We start from the raw sequence: 23,979 nt of genomic DNA, 5'->3' as shown, positions 1-23,979 counted from the left end.
CAGCAAACTCATGGGAAAGGAAGGAAGTACCACAATAACCTAAACCCCAGCATCTAAAAATGCATCCACTATGTAAGATGATTTCAAAAGTAAGATTTAAAATGGACACTTGACAGAACTTTAGGAAAGACAAGACGGTGCGTAGCAGAAAGAAGCTTGAACATTCAGAAAGCATCCAGAAACCTCAGGTGTGTCCAGTGGGACTCTTCTGTTTTTATCTCTTGTATTCAAAATATGCTGTGTTCACAATGACCAAATGCTCCTAAACTGGAAGAGCTGATCTAATACTTCACTGCAATCAAGAGGGAAGTTCTGCACTCCACCTTTTCACTCTCCACTGCATGTCTTTCTGCTCCTCTCTCTTCTATTGCATTTCTAAAATAATCTGATCACTCAGCAAACTACTTCAATTTACTAAACAAGTAGAAAACTACTCTTAATACTCAAACAAATAGAAAAAAAATCCAAGTCATTTAAAGGTGGTGGGCAATGAAAAGAACCACACTTGTCTGATCATTTTATCTGTCTTTGAAACCACACCCTAATACCTCAGAAAGAAGAATCTCTTAAAAAATTGCTTAAGAGGACAGAGGACTGTTACTTACAGACTCTCAAGAATGTTTTTGCTAAAAGTATATGTGCAGAAACAGCGCACTGAAAAAGACTCCATAGATTCGACAAATCCTAGGAACTGAGTATTTAAGAAAACAATAAAGGGATAGAGAACTGTTTCAAGTCCAAAATGAACTGAAAAGTCATATAAGATCTTGAATGTTAACAGGATGACTAACTAGCTTCCGTTTAGAGTTCCCCTGCACGTTGTTCAGAAACCTCTTTTTGTAATGAATCTTTAACTGTACCTGTCAAATTTCAATAAATGAAATATTTAGTTAAATTTGGATTTGGATTTTTTTTAGCGTCCTTCTGTAGGGATGTGTAGAAAATATAACGAAATTACAGATACCCCTCAAAATTAAGTGAAAACCCAAAAGTGTAAGACCAGCATTTGTCTCACTATGCAGATAGTATGCAGTAAAGACAACAAAGGCAGAAGTTTTTTTTGTCTATTTCAAAAGGTAATTTTTACAATCAAATCACATGTATTAAGTATTACCTCATTTTACTTCAAAACTGCCATGTATAACAGCTTCTAGAATCCCTTAAGATTTGTATGGGAAAGTAACAATAGCTTTACCAGCTCTTTACTGCAAACACTGATACCAGTAAAAATATTCTAGGAAGTTAACTTCAATGATAATTTTCACCACCTTATTTCAATCCCTCAAAATAAACAAGCACACTGTGTGTGTTCACTTGGAATTACTTAACAGTAGAGATACCCCATGACAGCTGGCTTTTTCTGTATCGTGCACTCCATTAGCTACTGCTTATTAATTTTACCTATCAAATTTGCAAATGGTTAAAGTCTGAATGCTTCTAACCAATATTTAAAAATGAAGAGTATAGCCTGAAATAGGTCATCTAGGTTCTTGCTGTAGTCTTGGAAGTATTTCTGTAACTATTTCCAGAGGACACTGTGCTCCACTTTAAAATGAGGTATCAAAGACAGTATCTAGGCTTTCTTCAGGCAGTTGAGTGACAGAGGAAGACCTAACAGATAACACACCCTGCTGTTTGCTGACTATCAAAGGAATGAGAAATCCCACCTAGACAAGATGGCTGTACAACCTCAAACAAGCACTCAACCAGAATTAAAAAAAAAAAACCCTTATCTCTACTGTCTCCCACACATATACAAAAAGATGAAGGCATTCAGCATATCTCTTGATACCACAATGACTGTCATATTGAATTAAAAAAAAAAAAAATAGAATTGAAGCCACAGCAGCTTTGACATAGAGCTCGCAATAACCCATCAAGAAGAGTTTCACCTCAAAAATTTTAAAGCCACTTTTCAGAACAGGAAAGCACATAAAAACAGTTTAATGGTAACATCTTAAAGGATTTTAGACAGAGAAAGTTCAGAAGTTATGTTTAGCAAGATGAAGCCTCAAGTTGAGGCAGCCAAGTACTGGTGTTCTTTCAGGTTAATATGGAGAAAGCAAAACAGACCACTGGAACTATTTCACCCAAACAACAGAAGTCCACAGGAGATACTCAGGAAGAAAATCTCCCTCTTTCATGTTATCTTTTCACTATCAGCATTTCAACTGGCAGCCTAAAAGACACTTCCGACCTGACCAGGCACTTTGCCCTGAAAAGAATATGGATCAGGTTTTCCAGATAGCAGATGATGCTTGGACAGCTGAATCCTGGATCTGCTAAGGCTTGACAGGAAGCCAGGAAATTGGTGCAGCTGCCCACCACTATGACCTAAAGGAAGGATGTGTTTGATCGTGCTGACAGTACTGACAACTGCAGCTGTGATTCTGAATTTTGAAACACAAGTGTTCCCTTAATATTTTAGTGTTGTTTTCCAATGGTGTTGGTTTTAGGCCATCTACTATAACAGAACAGGCTTTAAAAAGGCATTTTTCTCCTCCAGTCTCAAATACTGTTCTAATATTGTTACACACAAACCTATATAAAATGCAGTTAAAAGATTTCCTAGGTTACTCTCAGTTCTGTGACAGTGAGCTCAGTGTCTGCTGGAGACCCAGTTAGACCACAGTGGGCATCAATATCCAGCAAACCTTCACTATAACCAGAGTTACTGGCACTCATACAACTAAACACTGGGGAGAGAAAACAATCTTGGTAAAACAGAACCTGACTTCAACAGGGTAAATTAAAAGCTTCCTCTCATTAATATTTTCTGGGAAGATTATGTACTTCAATTGCCAAATTATAGTGTAGTAACTTTTTTAGTCTATTAAATAGAATTTAAAAAACAAATGGAATTGTTTTGTGTATATGGAATCCAAGATCATAAGCACAATAGAAATAGTTTATTATCTACCAGTCCAATGTCAACAGATCAGAATCTTATATTATTTACAATTTCTAGAAAGTTCTACTCTTTTTTAGCAGAAGGAATTTTGTTTTATCATTTCCCAAATTCATATGGCAAAAATACTAATTTTCTACTATCAAGTTCTTTAACGGAAGAATAAAATCTACTGTGTATTTAACAACTTAAGAGTTAAAAAAAGAGAGATGCAGCTATGTCCCCTGTGTTTGAACAGCATATGAACACACCTATCACTGGGATGCCCAGACTTTACAGATAATTAGCTACCTCCCCTAAAATACAAGATTTTATATTTCTAAAGCCTTCAGTACTGTTCCTCTACTGGCTATACATTTTACTAGTTTATGGTGCCATGATCTGGGTTTTGAAGTCTGATGAATTACTTGCACATAATCAGACACTTTGATCTTTCTCATTAGTTCTTCTGCCTTGTTACTACATTAATTTTACCATTGGCAGAATTAGTAGTATCTAGCTAATGGTTATTTGCTTTAAGATACATCAGGTGTCAGATAAGGAATCAGCTAGACTTTAAGTGGCACGTAATAAAACAGTGATGCTTTTTCTATAGCAAGTATCAGAGGTCTTGCATTTTAAAGTTCTCAGAAACATTTATATTGATTTTACATGTTAGCTGATCTAAACATTAAGGACTCAGTGAATTTCCACAAAAAAAACCCCAAACAGCTGCTTCACAGAGGAAGAAATAAAACCAAAACTAATCACTGAACTCCTGCAAAGAAATTTCGATAAATCAAATTGTAGCTTTCTCTCTGTGCAAGGTTTTGAAGCTTTAAGCATGAATAAGAATTCACAGAAAATACAGTTAAAAAAAGACAGTGATATCTTGAAAATCAAAGGGACAAACTGCCTGATATCTCATGCATTAGTAAACAAGAAATATGTCCACACAAAAAGGTAGACAGTAAATATCTTTCTGGCAAATCAGTATATCTTTTTTCAACACAGCTCACTTACCCATGTAACTACGAAAGACTACCAAAGCATTTGTAGCATTACAATTTGCTGAATACATGAGAAGAGAAAAATTCACTTACATGTACAGCAACACAGACAGAACACAAAGAACACAGAAGTTTGAGGGAAAAATGTACTAAGGTTTTGACAGTCTATTGAAAAAATGGAGCAATTTATGTTCAATGCAAATACGGGGCAAACACACATACGCTTAAAAGAAGTACACATTTCTATGTCAAAGTCAATGGGATTAAATGAATGTATGAAAAACTAGAGCCAGATATATACATCTTCTGTACTGGGATGTACAAGCTAGTTTATTTTTGAGCAAACTGACTAAAGAGTTGCTCAGGGATGAATGCATCCTCAGCTACAACAAACAACAGCTTTTGATGACTTTCATCTTTATTTCTGATGATCTACCCTTCCCAAAACTTCCAATTCCCTCAAAATACAAAAGGGTTAGAGACAAGGCTCCAATATTTGAATACTAATTTTCCTTCCAACAAACATAGAATGAAGCATGCATGCCTCTCTCAAATGAGACTCATGCATTGTATTTTTGTGAAATATTTTCCACAAAGTCTAAAACAAGTTTTGTGGGGAGAAGAACCATACAACCTAGTTGAAACAAAAGGGAAAAATACACAAGCTTGAAAGTTCAAAATTCTTTCAGATGTCCTGCCAAAACAATCAGTGAAATGGATGATACATAGTTTGCCATAATTAGGCTTCAGAAGTAACAATTAACTGATCAGAACATTCATACTCATACCAACCAAAAAAGTGTTCATTGCAAAAATTAATTTTCTCTGAACCTGCCTGTCAGCAAATCATTACTGAGCAGCCATGTCAACACTGCATTTTTCATCTCTGGCAGAGATTAATACTAAACACAATTACCTGAGATATTTATCAATTATTTGGAAGTAAAAGGAAAGTAACTTTCAGTGTAGTGCTAGATAAATTTGGTCCAAATGGTTTACAGTGAAGAGGAAAGCACAAGAAGTAGGAACATGGACTGGCTGGTCATCTGGGACCAATCAAATCAAAAGTGTTTCTGAAAATTACACAGGTAAGGGCCGTAGGCCAATCTGTACTTAGAAGGGACTTTGGGCACAAAACCTCTGATATCAGGGCTTGCATTAATGGTGAATAAGCAATCTGAAATGAACTATCAGAGCAGGGGGAACTAATGTATTCTGTGATTCTGTAATAACCACAGAAGAAATGTGATTTTATAATCAGAAGATGACAAACTTTAGAACATTATATAAAAACCCAGGGCCCAATGTTTCTAGATAAATTGCAAAACTAAATCAACTACAGAAGATCCACAGAAATTGAGGGCTCAAGAGAGGCTTTATTTTCAGAAAACCTGCAGATAAATAATTTTTTTTAGGCATAGGCATGCTAATAATGAACAACTTAAAGTTAAACCTGGAGAAATTCATACTGAAATTAGGATGTAACTATGTAACAGCAAAATTAAGTATCTGAACAAATTACAAATAACAGAAGGCATCTCAAGGTTTACTGATCAATGTTGTATCTTGAGTAACAAGGAAGTGCAAACCTGAAGAGCACCACTGGTGCAAGTCAAATAAGACAAGCCAAGAGAATCTGTATTTTTCACCTTTAAGAGTCTGAAATAAACCCATTATACTAAAAGACCTAATGATGTCTCCTATCCCTAGGTTTCATGAAACAATATAAAAAGCTACCCAAGCAGCATGCTGTATTCCAAGCTGCTAGGAAAAGGAGACCAACCAAGCCTAACCAAACCTGATCAAATGTATTAAAGGTTTCACTACAGCTCTGGATGTTTGGTGGCAGGCACTAGGGTAAGAGTGCTGTAAGACCCTATGGAGAGACATAAATACCACATCAGAAAAGCCTGACACAGAAAGGCAACTCATCAAGCAGCCATAGGGCTCGTCATTTTGTACTTCAGTTAAAGCCTGAATGATGGGGGCAAGGAAAAAGCAGAAAAACACACATACTATTCTACTTGGTTTATAACTAGAAACAAAACAGTTTCTTGGCATAGATTGTTCCAGATGCCTTGTACATCGTGGCAAGAATTCTGGATTTACAATGCAAATATATTTACTAACTGGGATGCCAGTGAATAGCTCACCTTCAATACTTAGCAGGCACCATTTTTTAAGAAAGGCATGTTTTAAAAATAAATTTAAGTTTTCATACTGAATGTCAGGGAAAACAAACCAAGAAGAAAGGAAAGTAAGAGAACTGCCAAGTCTAAGTATAAAGAAGGAAAGAGATTGTTTCCCCCCAAAAATGGACATCATTGAAAGAAGTACTCCATGCAAAAACAGCTTGAGAGCTGCTAGAATTTCTACTGATAACTTCTCAAACCTTGCAATTTGAATTTAAAACATGAGTGATCTGTCCTGATTGTATGCCTATATCATCTTAGTTTAATAATGACTAGGTCATCTTAGTTCAATAATGCCTATTCAGCTGCCTATGCAGCTAATACCTACTGTACTTTATATCCCACAACTATGAGGAACAAGGTTATCCATTGTGAAAGAATGGAATCCCCTGATGCAGGGATCACACAGGTGACATGACAGGAGAGGGAGAAGTTGGAAGAAAGTTTATTAATTAAAGCACTTCCATTTAAAAATAAAACTTTGTGTTCTTACATTTATATGTGAAAAATGCATCCAAAATGTTATGTAAATCATTTGTACCATTTCTACTCTTGTCCCTACACAGCTCTCTGTAATGCCTACAAAACCATATTTCCTAGAAACCTAAGATTGCATTATAAGTTGCTCTATTTTTGTATGGTAAAATTGCTATATTTTATTAATGTAGTAACAACAGTTTTGGATGGATTGAGAAGTGTTGCAAAAGTGCCAGAAAAATAAATCAAAACTGCATAATACTGACTTACCAAGAAATTATTTTTTCACACTCCTTCCCAAAAATAGAACTTTAAAGACATCTCAATACTGTCCTCTCTTTCCTGCTTAGCAAACTGTATTTTCCTCTCCAGTACCCTACTCTGGTTTTAGTTCAAGCTGCCTACAGAATACTGCACAGTTTCAGTGCGAAAGCAGATAGGCAAGAGGGCAAACTAGCAATTAGGGCATGAAAAAACAAGCACTGTAAACCAGCTACTGCTAATCAGCATGAGATATGTTTACTCAATTAAATAGATGGAACCTTTATTATGACCTTGCATCCCAGGGATAGTGTCTAAAATTAAGAAGAATGGGGGCAAATAAAATGCACATTTGGTGATTTACAAGCTTTCTATGCTAATTGTGATGTGACAGTGCAGAGCAACAAAATGAAATAAGCAAATTTAGCAGATGCTTTGCATGCTAGCTTCAGGAAAAAAATTTTTTTTTTTTTTTGCCTACAGTAACACGGATGCATCACTTGTTCCTCTCTTGGGAGTCTTACTTATTAGAAAAAAAGGTAACTGACAGCTCATTCTACTGCCCGCCCAGCTATAGCACTGCTACAGCTGACCAAATAATTCCATGTCAAATCTCAAACTGCTAATTACAGGTGGTGATTCTCAATGCTCCTTGCTCCCTGCCAGCAAGGCTACAAGGGAGGGCAGGATGCCAACCAGTGAGACTGGTCAGGACTGACCCCTGCCCATACGAGTGACACGGGGTCACCCGGCAGACATGGGAGTCATGCCATGCCCCAGCAGCCTGACAGGGGACAGGGTGGTGCTTCTGTGAGAGGTCAGCGGTGACCTGGAAGGCCAAACTCACCAAACCTGTGCCTCTCAGGGGTGGGCACTGCTACTGCAGGTAACAACAAAAAAAAGTGACTCTCACAACACACCTGGCAGCAGGGAAATACTTAAAAGTTCACACGTGGTCATTCAGTGATACACAGGAACGTGCACACTATGATTTTAATAACTCGATGCTTTCATTTGCACTTCTGTTTTCAAAACCCAGTCCTTTTAAAACAGTAGTTCACAGATTTCAATGAGGGATGCATGCCAGCTATTTTGAACAATGGTAATACATTACTATCTGACAATTTAACAAGTTTTTAATAACCTGAGTCAAGACCCTTTTCAAGGGCCCATTTTGTGGTAGGTATCTCAAACATAATGGCAGGCCTTCCTAACAAGCATTAAATGCACTATTTTGCTAGATTTGGCCTGAGTCCACGATGCTCGCTGAAATGCTGAATGTTACTCATTTTCCCAGAATAGATTCAGCTACAGATAAATTGGGAATTATTGCTGGAACTGGATCTGTTTGCTGAATTTACAAAACTAAGCTATTTTGTAAATATAAATAATGCAACTGTATTTTAAGTACCTAAAGGCTTATGCTTACTCCAAGCTAGTAAATTATCACAAAGCACTCAATGCACTTGTCAGAATAAAGGAACTTAAAAGCATGCACCTCAGTACAGTAAATAAAGCAAGCATGCACATACAAACATGGGCAAAAAACTGTTAAAATTGTCTTTGGAAGAGGGTAGGTTTAATCATTGTCAAAAGCAAATAACTGAAAGAAGAAAAGGAAAAGTCACCTATAATTATTTTGAATACTTTATTAAAGGACATATTAATTACCTTCTCTGGTCTTTTATAAGAGTATAAAAACTTTAAAGCATTTATTTCAACAACAACATGAATCCATCTCTGAAGTCTGCATCCATGCTTTTGGAAATTCGAATTATTGTCACTTTCTATCACAAAAATGAACTCTATATGCACAAAAGAATTTTTAAACACATTATTAAAAAAAATTTACAAACAAAGAGAATACAAAAATGCTCAAAAACCCAAGAGCTCACTTCTGAAAATGTATAGTACAATTGAGATCTTCCCCTCCAGTATAACAACATTTCTAATAAGGTATGTTCTTCTTGCTATAATCTAACTGACCACCTAAGTTGTATGTTTCTATAGGAACAAACCAGCAGCCTACTGCAAAATTAGCCACAAAATCAAAAGCTTATTTAAATTTAATAGCAGTAGAGAAATATATAAAACATGTATTTTAGAAGATAAGAAAAATGTCTGTTCAAATACATCCAATGTAGAAGGTATATTGTATTATATTTTTGTTTATTAAGACAGTGGTAAAAACTCACTCTGAAGTGTTTCAAGTTCAGCCTTAGCCAGGGCATCTTCTTTCGCCTTCATTTTTGTTTCTTTATATTCTACATATAATTGTCTGGCATCCTTTAAGAAAACGTTGCAATGGCATTAGCATCCTTATACAAACAAGTAATTGCAATGGCTCTGCTTTAAGTTCTCACTTAACCTCACAAAAAAAAATAAAAATTGCTTCCTTGAGTTACAGCAACTTTCAGTCTAAAACATAGAATCCATGTAATAAAGGCTTAAATGTAATAGCGTTGATATTATAGACTGTGATGCTCATCAACAACCTGAAAAGCAAAACAGTTAAAAGTAACTACCTACAGCTTTGCAGAGACCATGCACCCACTTTGCTCAAATCAGCAATCTGGAAGTTCAAGGGAGAAAGAGATGTTTTTAATTAGAGTAGTGAGCACAGGGACAAACAAAGGCAACTGCTAGGCAGCAATCACCTTAATGTGAACTCATTAAGGTAACACTAACTGCATGTGCCAACCTGTTCCCCCCCTCCTTTTTTTTTAACCAACTTCTACATTGCTATTAAAGTATTGAAAATATACTTTTTTTTTTCCCTCCAAGGAATAGATTCTTATCTGAAATCAATAAAGCAAATGTACACTTTAAACTAGAAGTCCTGTCACACATACACAACAATAAAGTACACCTTTCCAAAATCTGATGAAAGAGTAATTATAGATTTCTGTTGAAAGCTTTCCAGTATGAACAACCAGATTGCTAAAGTAAGAAATATGGAGAGCTTTCTTACTCTCACCAGTTTAAGAGACTTCTTTATTCATTCAAAAGCAAGGAATCCATAACAGAAATGCTGAAACAGAGAAATTGTTATTTATCTTTATCAAGCATGCAGAATATCTATTGTATTACATAAATATTAATTACAGTATTAGATAGACCTAATCTTAAATCTTTTTACCCAAAAATATTACACTAACAGTACTACTTTTTACAGATAAAGGGTAACTTATATTTGAATGCTGAATGTACTGTTAAATGGTAGTAAATATTTATCATTTCAGCTGTATTTGAACAAAACCTGGTATCATCAACATGAAATAAGACACCTTAAGAAATCCTGAAAAGGAAAATTTGAGCTAAGCAGTCATCATTGCTGACTCTAATGGTAGAAATCATCCCATTCTCCCTGCAAAGATACAACAGATGTTCTTCATGTTATATCTGCATCTACCCTTTCAAAAGTACTTGAAGGAGGGTGGAAAGCACATGACGGGAATCGTGAACAAGCTCTGAGCAGAACTTCATAGCGGTTTGGAGACATCTCATAGACACAGGTCAGCATGCTTGAAGAACAACTCTGACAAATTCCCATAAAAGATCAGTAAAGTTCAACCTCCTTCCAAAACACCTCTTCTTACTCTTTATTATTATTATTATTATTATTTTTAAACTGGGTGCGGGAAATAGAACATTTTGGGGTTTTTTGCCAGTGTTATGTAGGAAATCTCTGCCCACAAAAAATTTTAAAGGGTTTACATAACTTTCTGCTTCTGAAACCTAACAGAAGAGAGCATCTCACATGATAATAGTTTTAGGATTGAGTAAAAGGAGATTCCTTAAGTAGAGTTGTGGCTAAAAAAACAGTGTAGTTACAAGAGGACTAGCATTAAGAGCAGATACATACATAGAGGAGATATATTTGAATTACAAAATTAAGATCAGCACTGGTTCTCTTTTTGGTTAACTTGAAATAAGAATTCCTATCACACTGGAAACTTTTTTATACTCTCAAGGTTTGGCCTACTTGCAAAATTAAGAAAGAGAACCAGCCATAAATGCACTAGCTCATTTCTGCTGAGTCTGAGACATTTGGGTTGCATGGCGTACATAGGACTCAGATTTATGGATATCCAAAAAACACTTTTGTTTAAGGCTATGATTTCAAAATGGCTACAATTAACTGGCATTTAAATTTAACCCGTTTGACACTGAAAGCCAATATTTGATGCTAAATTCTGGTGTAAAATCCATTATTGCTTGTGGGATCTCCAGACAGCAGGCACTAGGGGGTAACTGTCAATCTCTCCAGCATGTCAATCACAGAACAATTGGAAATGTGGCTCAGATGAAAATGAGACACAATAGCTGAACAACAAAGAAAACTAGTCAGAAGCACGTAAATGAAATTTGGTAGCATTGTTGCTTTTTAGATACAGAAAGGATTATCACTACAAATGGAGTAACATGCAGGTAACAAAGGCAACATCAGTCTTTTATCTTATCAGTAATGGCTAGTACCATAATAAAAAAAGGGGAAACTGCACATTTTGAAGCAAACATAAATGTATAGATATAAAGAAAAGCAAAGAAAAAACCCAACAAAAAGCTTTAGTCAAAATGGATTTTGAAGATTTGAAAATCAAATCCTTCCCACAAAAAAATAAGAATGGCTCTACAGGTTGTAAAGAAAATTAAAAGGCATACTGAATAAAGACTTTAACCACAGACACAAATTTTATGTGTATTAGATCTTATGGGTTAAAAAAAAAACAACATACAAAACAAAACCAACAACAACAAAAAAACACTAGAAAGCCATTTAACACAGGAATTTCTTTGAAGAAAACTTCTGCCTTAATGTAAATAAGCCCCTTCCAATTTATTCTTCATTAGGTTTCAATCAGTTTAAACAAGAATATTTGTTTTCAAGAAAATTCAGTTTTGGTAGTGTAAGTATTTCAAAATAGTTTTATGCTCAGATTTTTTACTTTTCCAAAGTGATACATTTAAGTGGTCATTTTGTATCAATACAAGCATATTAGGGCCCTAAAGACACTGACAATATAGATACAGTCTCTTCCAATCTAATGCTCCTTCCCCATGATTCAATAACGATTTTATAGCTCAAAACATCAACATTTTATACTTAATGTATATTTTACCTTCAAGAGGTAATAGACATAAGAAAAGCAGAATTTTTGTACATACGGGATAGAAAGACAGAGAGAAAAGAGACAAATACAAAGACTGGAACAGTTCTAAATAAAACTCCACCTTACCTAATCAGAAATACATTCTCATTTGCAGGAGTTTAAGAAGTTTGAAAAAAAAAAATTAAAACAAATGCATTATTTCTTCTCACCATTAAAACAGGATAACATGCAATTAGTTATGCACAAAGAATAAAGAAGAGGGCTCATATATGCTGGTTTATTATACTATAAATTCAAATAGGAACAGAATTAATTCAATTCAAGGAAGAGAATGAAAAAAGAATGTATTAGAAATGCAAAATTCTGCTATTAGTATTTTTAAAATATATTTAAACTGCCATATATAGGAAAATCCTGTGATTACCCTCATATTTAATCACAAATAAGAATGAAGAATACTGAAAAATTCTTGAAAACATAGTTTCTCTCTCCTTTATATCAGTATAATCTCATGTTACTAAATGGAGATTGCCCAGAAAAAGCTGAGCCTGAGTTATGCAGAAATACAGAAATTCCTGATACTGAACCTTCAAGGGTTTCTTTCCTTTCTTTGTCTTAGGGCTTGAGGTCTTGGTTGGAGTTTTAGGGTTTTTTTTGTTTGTTGCATTTAAATCAAGAGATACATCACTTATTCAAACTGTACTAATTCTAGAAGTAAAAACTTCCATTCCAATTTAGACTCAGTAATTTTAGCTTCTCCTCGATTTTTGGGGAGGGTGAGGAGGCTTTGTTGGTTTGTTTGCTTTGTGGTTTTTGGGCTTTCCTTGTTTGGGTATTTTCCCATCCAGAAAATAGTAAGTCCTTCTGGCTTTCTGGTCTACCTCAAAAGAAACTGGAGATTGAGAAAGAAAGCAAACAACTTGAAACAATTTGCTGTATGAGAATCTTCATTTCAGATTTTGTGATAAAAACAGCTTACATTGTAGTTTGGGTAAGGGACTGATACAAACAAAACTCACAGTTAACTAAAAACTTTCTCACAAGCATTCTTAAAATCAGTATACTGAAGTAAGTTTCTTTGGACTAATTTTTATTACATCAAAAAATACATACTTTTATGGAGCTATTAAACCAATTTTTGTCTTTTCGAGCACAATAATTTTTGAGAATTATTGTATACAATTTATATTAAAAAGAGAGAAAAATATTAAATTAAATTTACTCTACCAGCCAACCTTCAATTTAATATTCCTACGCAATAAAAATTCCAGCCATTAAACCACAGCAAAAATACACTTTGGATAGGATTTTGAATTAGTGATATCAATGTGTTATGGTACAAAATAATGTTTCAAAAAGAGCTGAACATTATGATTTATACTTCTTTTTGGCATTTTTACCTCTTTGCCCAAAGGCAATCTAGTAGACAAATAGGAATTGCATTACTTCCTCCTTCATAATCAAAAAATCATGCTTTGTCTGTAGAATAATCCCAGGTGTGGGGAGGCTCTTCAGCTGTGTACAGCCCGTGGGCAGTTGTGGCGTGGCTCCCAGGCCTCAATGCACTCTGTGACCAGCAGCTGGCTGTGCCATTGCAGTCTCTGCTGGGAATTCCATGTGCCCAGTGGTGAGACAAAGGCAGCCAGAAGGGGAAACAGAGGTCAGTGCTGCAAGGCCTTTCTGGGACCCATTTCACAGCCCATGAAGCCTCATACCACAGCAGACCAGTAGCAGTAATTGAGAGCCAGTACTGATTCATGCACACGAGCTACTCACACTCCTGTGGTAGAACATGTAGACTTACAGTAAGTGATATAAAATAGCTGCCACAGCACAGCAGGAAACTAAAACTAAATGTCTTTACTGTCTTACATTTTTTTAAAACTTTTAGTATTTTTGGAGCATATTTTTCCTTCAGAGCCTCAAGCAGTACCCTGCTAGACACAAATTATTTTTGCTCACTTGCATACACCCAGAATACTTGTTTTACAATCCACTCTCCTCTGACCTGCTTCTAAGCTTCTAATTGACCTCAGGGTCAAGAGCTTCATCCTTACTTTGGTTCTCCCAACAGCTGCGAAATAGCAAGAAAGAGAGCAAATGGGCAATCACTCGTGCCACACATCCTGCAATTGCTTGCTCCCTACAAATGATACCAACATTGGTGCTGTACAGTAAATTGGAACATGTCAAAACCATCAAAACCTTGTAAAGCTGGGAAATAGATATTTAACCTTACAGACTTGAATAAAATTTTTATATATAAATATATATATGTTTTTAAGGCATATGTTATTAAATGCAGTAATTTTTTTTTAATCTCTCACAATTTTATATAAAGTCACATGTGAAGACAGAAACAACTCACAAATACATTTGCTGACCTAATCAAATCTTGCTTGGAAGCTAACTTGCCAAAGGAGATGCCCTGCTGGCAAAGCCTCTCGAGTTTAATGACACATTGCCAATCCGTTTAAGGCCAAAGCTGAACCATCTCTAACCAGGTGTTGAATTGTGATCACGGATTAAAAGAAAACCTGAGGAAAAAATGCCAAGAAATTAAACACCTCTGGGTCACTAGTTTGAATCTATTCCAGACTACTAAATCAGCTACAGTAATTACCATCTGGTAGTCCACATCAAAATAAATTACCAGCTTTTTTGTTTTAATCCACTTTGTGCTATACAAAGGTCTTTATAAACACAAGTTTCAATTGTAATTAAAAGCTTTGTTGATAATCTCACTAGGTTATACCAGTGCAAATAGACTGGCTCGAATTGCCCTCTCATTACTGGTGAGCCACCAGTTCTTCCAACAGTTCACTGCAAGGATGTGCTCTACACCTACAGAATTACAGACAGAAGAAGGAAAATTTATTTTCTTAACAAGAGACCATTTCTGTCCCAAACAAACAAAAATGCTTTCTGCTCCATTACCCTCAGGACAACAGCAGGCTCATAATTCAGTCAGTGTTAAAATAAAGACATTCACTGCTAAACTTCACCACATCAGTGTGGAGGGAAAGTTGACAGAACCATTAAGAAACACGCCTATCTTCTGTTTTCTGATGGAAAAAAATTGTGCAGAACAATTACAAGCATTTTTCAAAAAAGGCCACTTTTCTTAAGTTTTGAGTCCAAACATCCAAAAAACCCCACCCTCTAGTCAGCTGGTTTTGGAATAAACTGCAATTTATTAAAGCAGATCTCCCTTGTAACGTAAGTACACTTAACACAACTGTCTGTTCTGTATAACGTACACAATTTGAACAGAAATTCTTGCACACTACATGTATCTAGTTTATTTTATTCTAAGAAGAAGTTTCCATTTCAATAAGAATTTAAGTCTTTTGGGGGTTCTTCCCCCCCTTTCTTTTTAAATACGTTGCTGTTTTTCCACGACCTTCTCATTAAAGCGTTAACTAAAATGGCCTTAGAAAGAATTTCTTTTTCTATTTTTTTCTTATCCTGCATTACAAGAATTAAACTTGGTAATAGGCAATGTAATTTACACTCCATTTAATGTTTCTTTCACAGAACACATATTTGATTTATGATAATTTTATGTATTTTTCTCCCTTTGCTTCTTCAAACAAACTTAAAAATGCTTTTTTCACTCCTAAATTTCACTCCTAAACTGAACTCAATGTGTGGGCATAAAAACTTATCTAGTTTCTCTCAAAATACAATTGCCAACAGTTTAAAAAACCTGCTCATTTTCTTAGTTTTCTCTCATCTTCCTCTCACACATTTTTCTTCCAGTTTCTTGACATAAAATGCAGGCTACAATAAAATGGCACAGGCCATCACAAGGGCATGCAAACAAAGCATTTTTCTTCAGCAAAGGCCCACCTTAATTATTTAAAGTGCCTCCTTCTGAAATCTGACATTTTGAAGGAGGAAGGGAAGTAGGAGAAAGACACTCAACTGGATAAATGAGAGCCAGGCACGAGCAGAAGCTCAGCAACCTGAATCGTCAGACACAGCTGTTGCAGGAAGAATATTCACATTAACTAATAGAGGGAGAGATGGATGCTAGGTGAAAAAAATTAGATACAAGAAGGGCTAAAAAGTTTTATTTGTTGCTATTGTTGTTACGCTGTTATGTTTGATTTGATCTGGGTGCTTTTTTTAATGAAGTCTCCTCTGAGGATGGACTTTTATCTGCTACAGGAAGGTGCTTCCGTTTTGTAAGTTTGAGGAAACAGTTCACCTGTTTTACTGAAAGGGCTTTGAAAAACTCAATGGTAGATCAACATCCAGTTAAAAGCATTGCCAACTCTTCCCCTTTCCTGTCCCAAAAACGGTTCATTTAAAACTGGATGCATTTTTATAAGTTCATCTACAATTGGATGAATTGCACCTGAATGACAGATTTTGAAAACTATTTGTTGGCTCTTAAATGACTGGAGAAATCATTTAGATTAAAACAAACAACTAAAATCTGTAGCATCCATCCTGATGTCAACCTCTTGCAATATGAACTGTAACACTACTCAGTATCTGATCCTTCATTTTCTGCCTTAGTGATTTTACTTATATCAAAAGCATTAAGTACCCTGAAATCTCAAACCTGTGTATTACTGAAGAAAAAAAGCACTCAGATTTAAAACAGGACCTCTGTACCAGGTTATAATCTTAAAAGTACAGATAAGTTTTTGTTCCATGCTGATCACTATGCCAAAATGTTAAATATACATCAAAATCAAAAATCAAAGAGAACCCAGAGGTCTCTCTGTTAAGGTAGTTACAACATACCAGGTATCTTTTCATTTGTCATTTCAGAACACAGCTCCAACATGCTGCTCTGATGCTCTTCCAAAGAGGTGATACTTCTTTAAGTATTGTTAATTAATAAATAATAAGCTACAGTAATTCAATTTCAATCACTTGAATAGGTTTAACACTGAAGATTATTTATGGTTTATTGCATTTTAAGTCATGTAACTAGTGGGTCATGTTAAAAACCAACAAAATAAAGCCTGCAGTTAAGCAGTGGTGTCATTTATATATGGGCCAGTTTACTCTAGAACCCGCATCTCCTTCCTTGCTCTTTGCTCCAAAGCCTTCCTCTGGATTCCTCTACAACATGTTTCTCCTGCCACCAAACCCCTGCTTGATGGTCTCCAATTTTCCAGGAGTTACTGGGCAAGCTTTTTTTCCAGTACTACTAATTTAATGGAATAGGAATCCAAACAAGGGCTAAGTTCTACAAAGCATGAAATATCACTTTTTTTGTATTTTTTTTCTGCCAATTCTGACAGGCATAGGAGCTGCTTTTTGAACAGCAAATCTGAAACCTCTTATGTTGACACAACACTAGCTTAATGTAAAAATTATAAGAAGCACATAAGAAGTCCTAATTTTAAATTATTCACTAATCTTACTATATTGTGTGATTTTTAAAAATTTTGCAATTAAAGCAAAAGGGAAAGTAGTATAATTATGAATAAAGTTTCAAAAATGCAGCAGTTTGCTGACCTTAATTATTTTCTATCTGATTCACCTTGATGAGGAATGAACATCAAAGCTTAATTTGGACACAACAGTTGATTAAGCATAATCAACTTGCTTTACAAACATGAAAAAAGAAGTTTTTTGGTTTTTTTTTAATAAAACAGCTCCAAAGTTTTGATGAAAATTTTAAGAGAGAGAGATCTACTTTTGCCTCTGTTTGTAGGAAAAGTTAAAGGCTATACAAATGGATTCTGGAGGACCAGGCATTATTGCATTTATAACTTTTACAAGGATTTAAATTTGCTTTATAACTATAGTCTTTTTCTAGCTTGAACACAGATAAAACCCAAACACTGATGCCATTTCTACTACTTATACTTTCAAATTAGTATTCAAAATTTCTGTAAACCAAAGTAAATTCCACCTCACTTTGCCTGACCCATATTACCAGTGACAAAGGTACTAAAACCAGAAAGGTTGATTGAAGGAAGATGCAAAGAAAGAGCAGTTGATATTAAAATGTATTCCGATAACTGATCTGACAATACATCCATTGGTTGAATATCAGCTAGATTTTACAGTTTATAGTACTAGATTAAAATACCATAACTGTGAGCAAGCCTGCCACACTGATATTTATAAATTACAACCATGCCTTTGTTATTTTACCTCAGCAATTTCAGGTATCAATTTGAATCATTATCCAGTGAATTACAGAAAGAAACTCTATCATAAAAAGTAATTTCACTGTTACCCCAAATTTAAATGGCATATTAAAATTTGCTATGGAAGTATGGCATTTGCTGATTTGAGATTAAAGTACTTTTGTTAGCATCACTTATAAAACATTGCTATTCCTAATGAGATGGATATATATCACCCCTCTCTCATCATTTAATCTTGTAGTTTTGCCTAACAGAAACTGCTTTCCTAGCTCGTTAAGATTAATATGCATTTAAAATACATTCATATTTCCATGAACTTACGATATCAAATTTGCCTCTGAAGAGTAATTTCTTTACATATATATACACACACATATATATGCGCTATGTGTTTGAGCCAAAAATTAAGAACAAGTGCTACACATCTGATTATGCATAATAACACCATCAAGAAAAATTAAGTAACACAATTTAACATTATTACTGTTACCTGGAATAACTGAGGTAAAGCTTTCACTGTGAGACAGAACCATATTCCCAGCTTGCATGGAAGTAAGTCATGCCATTGTGGTTTGTCCAGTACCCTGCAGTCAAATAAAATTGCAGGTTTTTCATTATTGCCACACAATATCAAAGCCAGAACTTTCCCATTATCCTTTAAGATGATTACCGCTTGTCACCTCCCATAAAAATATCTAACCATATAATAATAAAGTTACACTTTAAAAATTGAATTCAAAATACGTAACTGCTAACTTCTAACAATTTCTGTATTTTGATCTCCTGAAAGGATTTTTCTTCAAGAAAATAAATTCATAAGCCACATAATCACTTTAGTTTAAATAAAAAAATAAAACAAAAAAAAAAAACACTCAAGCCTCAACCAAGTGTTCACAAGTGCTGACAACCAGATATGAAGACTGTAGCATAAACAAAACAATACATAAAAATTAATGTCATTTGCAGTTCACTGGAGCATTACTCACTGATGTCATCAGGAAAGACGACAGGCAGAATGGTCTCTGATCTCCATCCCTCATTGATCCAGTTCATGCCCCTGCTGTGTGAACTATTTAAACCCTTTATTTCTTTCTATGAATCAATAGAAGAAATAGTGGTATCTTTTGGAGTGTCCTGAAAGTCACTATTCCCCTACGTGTTCCTTGACAAACACTATGTTTAGAAGCCTTTACCAACATGCTCAATTTTAAGTTAATCAGATAAAACATATTTATTCAGAGAAGAATTAAAACCCCATGAAAACTCCTTGCTTGGAATAGTAATAAATTAAAGCTCAAATAAATTGAAATATGTTAACTGTAATCAAAGGCAAAAACCCTTAAAGAGGGAAAAGTTCTAAAATCTTCTAAAATCAACTTGTAGAAATAATACCGTTTTGTAAGACAGATGCCTTTAATTCAGCCTTAATCTTTCAATGATGATTGATCTGCTGAATAAACACCACGTGTTTATTTACAAATCCAAACCTGAAAACACATCTGCACTGTCACACTTTGTATCAGTAACAGCTGTTACTACAAATAAAGTTATTTTTCTCACAGAGTATTTCAAAGATGCAGAAAGAAAATGAGAGAACTAAATCAGTAGCTGACAGAATGTTTTAAAATGCAGAAAACAAGAGAGTTCTTTCCCACCTTTCATTTTTGTCTAGAGCAGCAAGTTTGGCTTCATCTGTACTCCTGCTGCCTGTTTTTTTCTTCTTCTCCCTCTTTTTTCTGCTAAGCAGTTCATCCTTGATGTAGAAAGAACTATGGTTACAGGTTATCATTAGCATGTAAACCACAAATGTTACTGGGACTCTTCTGTGAAGGGTAAACAGTAGAGTAGCATTTATGCAAATGTATTTGGGGTCCTACATGATTAAGTAAAATGATCTATCTTAACAATAACTGTTGCCATGGTATCCAGTCTTTAAACACACATGAAGTCCAGTTCTGTCACTCATGTGTATCTCCATAGCAATCAAAGTTTTCTAAAAGGAGAAAGCATTCAACTTGCCTCCTTTCTCATTCATCAACTTAAATAATGCAGTGGAAAATAAAAAAAGTAAATAGATGCTAATGTATGAATATTTTCAAGTTATGCTCAGTTTTTTTCTTAGTCTACTAAGTGCAACAGACTTCTATATGACAAAAAATAAAATTATCAAATAATAATGTGATTCATACTGCTTACCAATTCCCACCCTGTTAAGAAAAAACCAAAACAAAAAAGCATTTAGCTTGGAACAAAAGCAAATCAAGTATGACTTTTAAACAAATAAAACCTGATTCTTTTTAGACCCTAGATATAACTACAGTAGTATATGATTCTTCATTAATGAATGATAAACACTTTTCTTCTTCCTTCCAGCTAAAAACCCAAGACCAGCTCTTGCAAGTTATTATCAAATCTAGAAAAATTAAATTAAAGATTACTATTTCTGAGATGCTGAATATCTTGTTCTGTAATTATCATAATTTTAAATATAATAATTTTAAAATATGAAAAATCCAAATTCAAACCAGGGGAAGTGCTAGAGATCTCTACAATGTGCAAACTTCTACAGGAAACTCAATACTAATAATTGAAGCAACTTTGATTTATTACCAATACTTACCAGCTGTTTTTCCAGGTAGATTGACCAAACCACAGCATAATGACCCACTGTGAGTATAATGAACAAGAGTAATGCCAGCTCAGCATTGCTCATTTTTCTCACCCGCCTGTAGTAGAACACAGGCTGTCGCCAATCTGGTAGTCCATTGATCAGAATATCATCATACCTACAGTAGCAAACATAACAGGCTTTCATGGACAGCTAAAAATGAAATAAGCCAAACCATCCAATTATAAAACAAAAGATAATCCACAGAGTGCTTGAATAATACACCCACAAAAGATCATTTAGTAATTTTTTTTTTTTTTTAGAGAGTAATGCCTTGTTTTGTCAGCAGATAGGCTTGCATGTGGAAACAAACAGGCTCCAAATACTTGGGCAGGGAAAAAAAAAATTCAAATGTTCCTGCAACACTTACCCCCCCTTCCCCCCCCCCCCCCCCCCTCTTCAAGTTCATTCACTCAAAGTAAGAGACTTCCAGAAATGTGGATTTGTTCTGTGCTCAGTAATCAGTGGGCAGGTCTCCGGGATCGTGATCGAAGTAACAACCCACTAACAACTAAATAGGTAGCCAAGAACAAATGTCTCAAACACTAGAAACCCTTTTTTCTTTTACAAATTAAATGCACGAGTGCTGGGGGGAGGGGAGAGGTACCTTTTTATTTTTGTCCTTTAGTGCCACGAAATCCATTAGGTAAGAACATGCTAGATTTATCATACCTTCTTTGTAATGCAAGCGTCTAAATTAGAGGCTTGATATCGATGTTTGAAAACAAAGTTCACCAGTTCTTGATTTTCTATTTGAAACACTGTCCTCAAAAATCAATCTATTTTAAAACTATTCAATTACTAACCCTACTAACTGTACCAAAACTATTTTATGACAATCCCTTTTCCTTCACACAAATGTCTTGAAATATCTTAGTATGTTTGAGGTCTTTTATTTACAGTATTTGATCAATTTAAAAATAAACAAACCACAGACGTGCAAACCAGATTTTTTAAAATTAACTTTTCAGAGTAAAGTTCCAAACAAAAACCTCTACAGTAAACTCAAAAAACCTGTATGTTCAAGATGCACAACCTGTTAATCTGAAATTGAACACAACTCATTACATATTCTAATCACACCATTTCCAGAATTAAATCTGCACTGAAAGGCCTAATTTGGTGCAACACATTGACCAAAATATTTTAATTAAAAATATTCTGAGTTAGTCTCAGGCCTAATTACAGGAATAGAAATAGGGCCTATATTGTCATGCAGGTCAGTAGAACTCAGTAGTAGGTTTTTCTCAAGTAAATTGACCAATCCAGGAATAATAGCGCAGCTGCTAAACTGCCAGTCTTGACATGTAAATCAATTTAAATGCAACAACTGCACTAGCTACTTTGATAGTTATTAAATTGATACCTTGGAGATGTACTAAAAAAAAATTTCTATTAGCAAATTCATTTTAAGCAGAAAAAGAAGCAGTGGTTTTCAATGAAAAAATATACCTTAATATACTGCATATCTCAAAAGCTAACTTCTGATAAAACATTTGTTCAAGTTGGCATTATTATGTCTGCATAAAAGATTTAACACCTCAGGATTCTGCTGTGTTCTGAATGATATCACAAGTAAAATTCATATTACCAAATTTTATCTTCCATTACAACTATGAGAAAACAAAGGTTAACATCTATTACTCTAAAATTTGAAGTATTAACTTTTTTCCTTTCCCAGTAAGTCAGAACAAATTAGCTACTGATACCTTAATACAAACCCTATTCAGAAAAATCGCTTATTATGTTATTCTAAAATTAAAATTTCTACTTAACTTTTGTTTAAGAAATAAGTAGAAATTTTAGCCTTTAAAAATATTAAGACATTTACAAGATTTTAGTGAAAACAGAAGAGAATATTTTAGAAACAGAACCATCTTTAAAACAAATTAGGTTGATAACAAGGTATTACATAAGATGTTCTTCCTTTGAAATCTTCAGCGAAATACATGTACAATCTAATTTAATACTAATATACATTTATTAAGCAGTTGTTTTCTTAAATACTAAAGGGTTGTTAACTGATGTACTGAAAAAGTGGCAATTGATTAAATAAAATCCTTATATGCTGATGGTAACAATACAGTAATAGGTAAACCAAGATTTCAAACTAGAATTTGGCAACCATGTTCTATTATAAATGATCTGTTAAGAAAAAATAAATTAAGACAGCAGAGCCTCTTGCATTAAGTGCTTTAAACAGCACTTGGTATTTACTAGGCTATGTTCACTGTTCTGAACAACAGACTCCACGGATTAAGTCTCAGAATCAATGCTCTATTGATTTTACTATCAATGAGCATTATGGCTCACACGACTGGCCATTTTAAGGGAAGATAGCTTCTATTATAACCCACTTTTTAGAATATATACTGTTTAAAGATAAATCACTGCTTTCAATAGTAATTAAGCTCTGTATTTGAACAATAAAGATATCAATGATTTTTAGGTTTTCAACTGGAAAATGATCCTACTGAAACTCAGAAGCTTCCATAATTTTTAAATCTTAATTTTCAAATTTAGAATGTGATTTAATTAAAGCTTTCTCATTAATGAATTCCTTTATAGACACTTATATTGACTATGAGAGACAGTTAATCTGTGTGCATCAAGAACTACATTTGAACTTTAATTACAAAGCATTCTTTTGGCAACCTATATTAATCGTAACTCTATGTAGGAAAAAAAAAAAAAAACAACCTGAAAAGATACATCTGCAGGTTTTCTTCCACAGACATAGGCACACAGAAAACAGCAAATGTTTCATATGAGTTTGCCTACCAGGTGTCTCCAAAACGTGACAGTCAAGCTACAAAAACCCCAAAGCACCAGTAGAGAAACAGAAAGCCAGAAACATTCCCCATTTAAAACTAATGTTGAGTATTCATTTCCAAACTCAGCAGTCTGTAAAAGACTTGGTAGTCCTGCACTAAAAGTAATAAATGATAAGATTATTAAGATTTCTTTTTTTCCGTAAAATTCTGTAAAATAGTTTTCAGAGTTCTTTGTGAACCAATTACATTGCAAGTAAAAAATCCATTAACTGTAGTAACTAATTACAGTATCATCAATCTTAATATGATTATAACTTACTTTTCATTTAAGAGAGCCACTGTATTTCATATTTCAAATAATTTCAGAGATCTAATATAGCTTATATATTATAACCTTGAAGTAATGAGGACTATTCTGAACTGTGGAAAGATGGCTCCGGTGGTTTTTATTTGTGGGGCCTATTTTCCTCAAGT

The 23,979-nt window shown here is 34.5% G+C and overlaps 1 protein-coding gene across 1 annotated transcript in view; it reads right to left on the bottom strand.

Annotated features, from left to right (window-relative positions):
* DNAJC1 (DnaJ heat shock protein family (Hsp40) member C1) overlaps positions 1 to 23,979 on the bottom strand; it is a 107,442-nt gene that overhangs the window by 42,015 nt on the left and 41,448 nt on the right. Inside the window, exons 4-7 of the mRNA XM_062494412.1 lie at positions 20,684 to 20,849; positions 19,719 to 19,816; positions 18,554 to 18,647; positions 9,023 to 9,113 (exon numbers count right to left, since the gene is read on the bottom strand). Coding sequence (XP_062350396.1) covers positions 9,023 to 9,113; positions 18,554 to 18,647; positions 19,719 to 19,816; positions 20,684 to 20,849 — 449 coding nt within the window. The remainder of the gene's footprint in view (positions 1 to 9,022; positions 9,114 to 18,553; positions 18,648 to 19,718; positions 19,817 to 20,683; positions 20,850 to 23,979) is intronic.

The sequence above is a fragment of the Cinclus cinclus genome, chromosome 1 (genome assembly GCF_963662255.1).
Source record: "Cinclus cinclus chromosome 1, bCinCin1.1, whole genome shotgun sequence".
Classification (NCBI taxonomy): domain Eukaryota; kingdom Metazoa; phylum Chordata; class Aves; order Passeriformes; family Cinclidae; genus Cinclus; species Cinclus cinclus.
This window is presented reverse-complemented; position numbering and strand designations above follow the sequence as displayed.